The sequence below is a fragment of the Atta cephalotes genome (genome assembly GCF_000143395.1).
Source record: "Atta cephalotes unplaced genomic scaffold scaffold00081, whole genome shotgun sequence".
Lineage (NCBI taxonomy): Eukaryota > Metazoa > Arthropoda > Insecta > Hymenoptera > Formicidae > Atta > Atta cephalotes.
Window position 1 is genome coordinate 739468 of NW_012130145.1, and position 9092 is coordinate 748559.

General features: G+C 35.3%; 1 protein-coding gene across 1 annotated transcript in view; it reads right to left on the minus strand.

The window, feature by feature from the left end:
- Positions 1-3279: 3279 nt before the first annotated feature.
- Positions 3280-9092, minus strand: part of LOC105624549 (putative uncharacterized protein DDB_G0282129) — a 19488-nt gene continuing 13675 nt past the window's right edge. The window contains 8 exon segments of the mRNA XM_012205910.1: positions 3280-3686; positions 3804-3941; positions 4150-4648; positions 5086-5357; positions 5741-5873; positions 5875-5925; positions 6813-6981; positions 7920-8313. Of these exon segments, the coding sequence (XP_012061300.1) occupies positions 3280-3686; positions 3804-3941; positions 4150-4648; positions 5086-5357; positions 5741-5873; positions 5875-5925; positions 6813-6981; positions 7920-8313 (2063 nt within the window).

Sequence of the window (9092 nt, forward strand, 5' to 3'; positions counted from 1 at the left end):
TCCTCTCCTTTTCCCTTTTTCCTCAGTAAATTCAATATTTATACACTATCTTACAATCCCTTTCTCTTTCTCCCTTTCTTTCTCTATCTCCCCTTACCATTTTTTTCTCTTCTTCATATTTTCTATGTACAATTCAATTTTTGACCTTCTCTCTCTTTTTTTAAGATATTAATAAATGATAGTTACCAGCATCTATCTACACTGTAAATGATTTAATAGTTGATTTTTTTCTCCTTAAACGCTACTGTGCTAATTAATTTTTTATTTATCATTTATATCACATTGTTCACATTATTCATTTAGCTTGAGTGCTCAGTGCTATACTATCTTTAGTTTCCATCCGTTATAAATCTTCCTCGACCCGTTTGGTTATCTTCGCTCTAACGAAATTATTTACATGAGGCTATTACATCGCTTAAATAGTTACCGATAAGGGTCTCAGTCGCGGCTAAACAGCTGATTGTAAAATATCACAGAAGCGATATTTCACAATCAATGACATTTCTTTTTTTTCTACTTTTCTCTATTCTAGTCCCGCTCACAGCTTTGTATTTCTTGCGTGTGTATGTATGTCACAGGACATGCGTATAATCATTTGCATTCATTGCACGACTTGAGGTTTCGTCGAGTGAAAGCGTTTGCGTTGAAAATTCAACAAAACTTTATTTTTGACTAGTACCTCGAACCGAGTTTTCATTCGGTTTTTCGTCGTCTTTATTGCAAATTGAATTTTCTCGTTACGTCCCGAACACTAAGAAGCGCGTAATACGACGATGGACAAGTAATTTTATTAAACATATTAATTTAACTGATGAACTTCTCCTTTTCCATTGAGACACCAGTGGCATCGAGATTAAATGAAAATTTGGGAGATTCGTGTACTTATAGAGTATAATGACTTAAGATTTGAAAAGAAGAAAGGAAGTCTATATAGTAAACTGAATAACATAAACAAATTGTATAATCTACAGCATGAAGAACTTTTCTTATGTCGAATTTCTATCGAGTTAGCCAAGTATCTGTCTGCCTTAAACATCGAATAACGTCAATCAAAATACGTTTATATGATTTCGTAGCCCCTTAAGGCACGCATTTACATCTTAACTCGAATCACTAATCATACTATTCACGATTAAATAATTTAAAGGATACAAAACAAGCTGATACGCAGATATGTAAAGGATAATAGTACTAATAATGTGCACAAAGGCTTTGGTATTCGAAAGAGAGAAAGATCGTCAACAATTATACAATGTGCGAAAAAGCAGGAAACATTACGCATTGAGTTACATCGGAAAGATATTTCGTTGTATAAACGTCTTGTGCAATGAAAATATCAATTATTACGTAGTGATTTTATATGATAAATATGTATCTCAAATGAATTCATTGTTCCAGCAATCGTTGTCGATGATCTCATCACTGGAATACCAAACGGAAGCATACAGTATGATTTTATAGGAGCGAACAAACGTACAAGATATTTTTCGATAAATAAGGTTAAAATTATGTTAAAAGTGACATATAGATTTCTTATTCCATAAACAGCTTATAACTTCTTCAATCTTCAACTTTCAACTCCCCAATAAACAAAATTGAGACATTGCAATCGAATTCGAGATTATGAATTTATTACTTTCATAAAATATCATATCTCTTACTTACATCGAAATTTGTTATTTCAAAAAATAAAAAATGCAATAAGAACTGCATAAAAATTTTTATTTTTCCACATAGTTATCGTAAAATTTAATGTAATTTCGATTTATACCTTATTTATCGGACAATTCTCATACATACAGAAAATAATGAAAAATAGTTTGATAAATGCGTGCAATCATTCTAGCTTCCCGAACAGTTGTGAGCATTATCATTTCCTTCTATTCTACTCGAGCCATTTTCGGTTGTTATGCAAGAATTGCGTTACAGAAATGAATGTAATGTATAAAAGCATGAAACGTTACAATGCACACGTATTCACGAGACAGATTACAATGATGACGGCGACTTAAAATATACATTTCTAAATCCTTTCATATGACGAAATCTGAGCATGAAGAAATTAATATGTTCGTAGCGCGTTGCAATTATGCGTTCGTGAAAAGCGCGACAGCGATTTGTATATTATATATAAACATATAATAAATACAGAGGAATAAATACTTAATATGTATTATAACAAACCTACATAATCTGTTGCCAGTTTCTAAATAACTCGCTTTTATTCGCTTTTATCGATTTAACAAGATTTAATACATCTTGTGATTCAATTATCAAAATTAAACAGACAGACCTCTATATAGAGTTCAGTATCCGTTCTCCACAGCCGTTTTATAAATTTTAAGACACAAAAACTCATCATAATTTTCCAACTTCCACTCACTAAATAATTAAATCCAAATCATTCCAGAGCTTTTCTTTTAATATAATACTAAGAGTACTGCTATTTTTTCTTATGATACTTTTTTCAATTGCAATAAGATATAATGAAACTTGTCAATTTATGGATCTCACAAAACACAGTCAAGCAATTTAAAAGTTATGCAAAAAGTAAAATTTGTTTTATTGCAAGTCAAAGTTTTTTTCTCGTTTCGTTTATAGAAAAAATATCTAGGATATCTGAAGTAACATAAAACACTTAAAAAAAAAGTCAAGGTAAGCATACATAACAAAAGAATTCTCAATCGAGAATATGATGAAACAATGATCTGAATAGCATATGATATATATAGCCGGTATAGTCTAAAAAGTTTTAAAGTCTTAATTTGTCAACATGTTAACATGAAAGCTTTCGTATTCTTGACACTCAGGCTACAGTCGTAAATTAATTTGTTAGAACTTTACATTTAATTTTTATGCACACACACAATAAACTATCTCCCTTAATAAAATCAAGATACCGTGTACATGTGTTGAGCAAAGATTTTTTTTCACACTTTCTCAGTCGATTTATTCTTCGGAAGAGCTCATATCTCGAACGTCAATCTTTATGGGACACAAATGATGTTTTAAAATGCAAGACCATTTTGATGTTAGAAAAAGAACAATAGACAAATCTCGCGTCAGATTCTTCCACGATATTTACTGTCTGTCGTAAAATATTTCAGATATAAATCACTCACATTCTCGCTAATTTATCACTAACATATCTAAGCGATTCCAACAAATAACAAAAGATAGATTTACTTTAGATAGATGTAGAAATTTACTCGAAACACCAGCAAACCGTATTTTGATATTCCAGCGCAATCAGATTAATTTTGCCTTTCCTTGATTCTGTCAGACAGTCGAATTCGAGGTCGAAGAAGGTTGTGTACTGGAAGCTGTCGCCGCCGTTGTTGAGGGTGCTGTCGACGTTGACGGTGAGCTCACCACGACGACAGGTTTCACTAAAGTCGTGGTGTTAAGATACTGAGCGTTTACAAGCGGCATTTGTCCCACGGACTTGAGAATGGGAGTAGTGATCATCTTCCCCGCGAGACTCGATGGTGCTAAGATGTGAGCGGTCACCTGATTACCTTGAGAGACGACAGTCATCGGCGTAACAATCGGAGTCAGACCGGAGAGAGGTGTGTGCTGGCCGACGATGTGAGCTATACTCTCTGTAGATGGAGAGTTTTGCATCATTGTTGAGGTTGGTTTGCCCGTAGCGGTTTGAAGTGACACTCCATGACTTAAAGTTAATCCTGTAATCATAAAATAATGAATGTATTAAGCTTTTTTTGCCGCATCGTATCATAGTAGAAGCGGCAACTCATAGTACATTCCGAATAGCTATGAAACTAGAACATTGTTATACATACCATTTGCCGGAAGTATATTCAATTCCGCGCCACCGGGAAGTCTTGCCAATTCCGAGCCATTACCGCCAACGAGCGTTACGCCACCGACCATCTTATGTGTATTTTGCGCATCTCCCGTTCTTATTCTCGTCTGGGCGTCTACAATGAACGATGAAACATTTTTATTTAAAAATGTCTAAAAGCTTGCTTATATCCTCTCTATGCATGGAAATTAGAAAATAAACATCATTTTATGAAATCTTCGAATCGTAGAAAAATCCAAAAAAAGTATCATGCGCGTGGATCTTACGAGATTAAATTTATATTAAATCTATCTATAAAAGCGTATATATATATATATACTCACTCGATACATTCAACGCGGGCGAATGCGTGGCAAGGACCAACGATCGACCCTCGTTTCCCGAGTGCACGAAAGTGACGGGTCTAACATCATTCGCAGACGACTGTACGGCCAGGGCTAACGGCCTATCGTTGTTGGACAAATTAGAGTGCACAAATGTCACTCTGTTGTCGTTGGCGGTGGATGAGTGAACGACCAGTGCTACGGGCCTTGGCTCGTTTCCAGCGTTTGATTGCACAGCGATCAGCGGTGGCCGGGATTGATCCGAAGAGTTCTGTACCGCCAATGTCAGAGGCCTGGATTCATTGTTGCCAGTAGTATGGGTAACTAAAAGCTGCCGCGTATCACCCGGTATTACCCTTAGTCCTGGCCCGATATGTTGCAAGGCTGGCACGATGGTCGCAAGACCCTGACTCGTGTTCAACATTTGAGCACTGATCGGTAGATGCAGTTGATGCGGCTGCTGAACTATACTGGCGGTAGACGACGTAGCGACCTTCTCCTGAAATAAAAATGCCAATCTCGTCTAGTCTTCTAAATGCCAATCTTTAATAATTTTAATCTAATAAATCTATAGATATATTTACATACGTTTTAGCAAATTTAAATTTGATGTGCGCTATATGAATTTTCATACACGCGTTCGACGAATCCAGGCCAAATAAAGAGTTGAATAAACACGAAGGGACAAACTTGCTTCGATGAGCATGGATGGTGTCACCACAAGTACCAATACCAAATTTACATGACAAACACAATGTGATATAAAGACATGTCACGCACTTTCAAAGCCGTTTCCAGTAACAATCTGTAAACGGCTCTGCAAATGCGTAATAACTTGCTTTAGCACCAGTTTATTGCAAAATCATGATATTTATGATTTCGCCTTGGATATGATGCAAAAAATAACTTCATCATGTCATTTAGAGTAGAACATACTTGCGCTGGAGTAGAAATGCTGGGTGCGGGTGCCGTTCCAGCAGTCGAACTTGCAGGTGGACTCTCTCTGGAGCTTCGTGCAAGATTCAGATCCTGCGTTTGGCAAACGACACCCGCAGTCGGGGCTTGACTATGAATATTGGAAGTCGTGCTAGTAGACTGTAATGCTTGCGGAGAACTGGCCGTTGTCACACTATTCAGACTGCTCGTGCTGCTATACCTTGTGCCACCCCGTGATAATCCAGTAACGTCAACCTCAGTATTTTCTAAAACTTGTTAAAAAGATTTTTATTAGATAAAGAATATTGATAAGAATAAATTTTCTGCCATAAAATAAAAAAGAAAGATTAGGTAGACATAAAAGATACAGAGAAATTTTCTTCTCAAACGAAAATAAATAAATAATAAAAAATAGAAATTCAAGAAAAAATAGGATACCAAATAATCGTAAATAAGTTTATGGAATTTTTTCCAAAATAAAATTTCCATTTTTTTTTATTTAATCGCTTTTAAGTTACAGCTAAAAGAGGATGAAATAAATCTGCTTTCAAAATAAAGGAGAATTTTATTTAAAAAATTCTTTTATTACGAGAAAAACAATTTCTTTGATATGAGGAAACTTATTAACTTTTTTAATTTTACAAATATATCTCACCAGTTTTGGCGGTTGTCACATCCGTCCCAGGATTCTGTTCCAGCAAAAGAGAATTGATGTCGATGTGATCCCAAGTTGCATTGAGTTCTTTCTTCAACGCAACTAATCTCTGTTGAGCCGCAATTTTTTTCTCTCGCGAGTCTCTCCATCTCATGTTCATAATCTCGTTCTCTTTTTCGCAGTGCCTACGACGTACAAGAAATATTTTTCATAATTAAAATCTTTCTCTCTTAAATATTGTCTCTTATGTAACAAATGTAATCTTCTTTTGCTCGTACACTCTTCCTCGAGCATACATATGTATGTATATTACAGTAATATATTTATTAAATTATGAAAATTATTTATTGAAAAAATCCAGAATTTTTTATTTGCAATGTTTTCAAGAGTATTCAAATAATTATTTATTAGTAATTATTCGTTAAAAAGAGACGTTTCTACATTTTCTTTCATGTGGAATTAGCTTCTTATTCCCGATTGTACCATCAATCAATAAGATGACGGATCAAACTTTGTATTTTTGACATAAGATTTATGTTTAGATAACTTTAGTGTTAATGTCTCTGCCGCTTTTGATGTCCTAACGAGTTGCATCATGCGTAACAGTCAACAGCGACGACATTGGACGATAAAAGTCTAGAGAGTAGTGCGCGCTGTATGTATGTACGTGCCGTGCGACGTGACATCGATGGCCGTGCGGTCACGTGGAGTCGATATAGGTAATCCGTCTCGTAAAAAAATGTAATGCGCACAGAGATGATGCGATATATGCGAGAGAAGGGAAGGAGCGATCGGCAGGGATCTACGGTACAAAGGTGGGGAAGCGAATCCCCGAGAAAGATTAAAGAAACAGAGCACAAGACAAGGAGAAGATTTTCAAAAGACATTACGAATATGGAAATGTGGTGAAACTGAAGGGGAAGACGCAACTTCCGAGTATCTTTTCTTCATGTTGTCTGGCATTAGTGATTGCTCGAGGATCATGGCTTATCGTGCAATGTCTTGCGACAACGGCAAAATAGAATGGAATACGCTATAAATCATGTATTTTACATAACGGGCTAAAACTTGCCTGTATGTATTTGTTCGCTGCATGGAGAATAGAGAGATTCGAAGATTTTTTTTCGTCTTGTGATGGTAGCTGCCTCTTTAGAATTTCAAAACACTCCTTCAGATGAGCCCTCCGATTCTTTTCCAGCTTATTGTGTACTTCCCTAGTACCAGATCGAATTACACATGCTCTATAATGAGAAAATATAAATTAGAAAACAATACACAAATAGGAATAAATAAAAGAATTATTTCTCTATCTCCTTCCGAATCTTAAATTTATAAATTTAGGATAGCAATTTTGCAGATATAACAGTAGCTACTGTTTTATGTGAAAAGGACAATATTGTTAAATATCTAAAAATTTAGCAGATATAGATATAAAAATTATTTTATTGGAGCATCAATATAATGAATCAAACTGGTTGCTAGAATCAATCAAAACTTAAGATTCCTACGTATTATTTTGATGGTCCAACATTATTTTCAAATTTGTATCTAGTTGAATTTTTAGATACTTGAGCAAAATTTCATTCTTTCCATAATATGCAACGCGATCGCGTAACGCCACGCGTTACCGTCGTGCAATGCAAACGCGCCGAGCGACGCATCGTGCACGTGCCATTCACCCTGGACACGTGCACGGCGTAAATAGGTATAGCCGCCTGTAACATCGGCGACGGCGTCGCTAGTGCACGCAGAGGAGCGGAGAGGAGAGAAGATGAGGCGAGAACGCGCGAAGCAACAGGCTGACGTATCGACTCGCAATGGAATGTGTCGGTGTCGCCGCGTAAGTATGTGTCCATCACGGACAGATATTATAGAATCTATTTTAGAATTCTATGAATTCGAATGTAACAGTATTGATAAGATATGCAACAAACAAGTAGAGATCAATAAAGCCTTTTCCTAGCTTGATCCTTGGTCCAATTCTCAATTCTTAGTTTAATTCTCATACTTTAGTTTGTAAATTCAAGATTAGTTCGTGATACAATTAAGAATAAAATTGTTATTACAAAATCATTAACGCTAAATGTTGTAACGGCAAATAATCTGGGTTTATGATACCTCTAGAAGAGGATGCGAAAATAACGTAAAGAAAAATATAGAAATTTATTGATAAGCTTACCCAGTTGTTCGGTGTTTCTTATTGTCGTGGCTCGTTTCATCAATAACGAGGTTGCCTACAGTTTGCTGAGATTGATTCGGATTGTGATTCTCCATATAATGATTATGCGTGCTATGATGATCGCTATGATGGTGATGTTGTTGATGAGGTTGCTGCTGTTGTTGATGATGTTGCTGCTGTTGCGGCTGCTGTTGCTGCTGCTGCTGCTGCTGCTGCTGCTGTGGCTGTTGTGAATGATGATGAGGATGAGGATGATGAGACATGGAATGGAGCGCAGTCAGCTGAACAGAGGTTGATCCGGTTGATGACGGCGTGACTCGTGTATTGGAGACCATAGATGTACCTCGGAAATGAGTTGAAAGATTCATTCTGTTGTTCTCCAATGGTTCTTCTTCTGCAACATCATTAGAATGGTTTTACATAAGATATTAAAAAGTTTAAGTTCATATTTTCAAGAAATAAATTTTATAACAAAAGATTATTATTTATCTTAGAAAGCTCAGAAAAGATTTTCATTACTTTGTAATACATAATATCTACCTTACATAATATCTATCTTTTTTAAAGTTACAAGTTTAAATTAATTTTGAAATAAAATTATTATAATAAATTCTTCAATTCAAATAAAAAAATGTATACAGATATATAAATATGCTTAGAAAATATCAAGATCAGAAAGGAACATTCGAATTTTATATATTTACATTAGTCTAGCGATAAATCGATAGTCGAGGAATACGTATCGTCATTTGAAAAGTTCTCAGAGCGTTCCGATAGAAGCCAAAATTTTATTGCAGCGATTTTATCGTATCATCCCAAAACTTTCATTCTGAATATAGACACATTCACAAAAGCCACTACAATTCCTAACATTCCACAGATGCAGACGAGTTCTTAGCTTGCCATTCTATTCTATGCTCGAGCTTGAATGGCCACGCTTTCGCCTAAGATTAGCAGATATTTTCTGGAGTGGCGATGGCTTTGAGCGTGTCAATCCTTTCGTCGACAACTTATTTCTTGCACAGAATATATCGGAAATTATATCAATAATTCACTTGATTAAGTTTTAATTTATATATAACATTATTTCATTTTTAATATTTTTATACAAATAATTAAAAAGATACAATCAGGAATGTGATATATTACGTACTGATTAGCAATCTAATATAT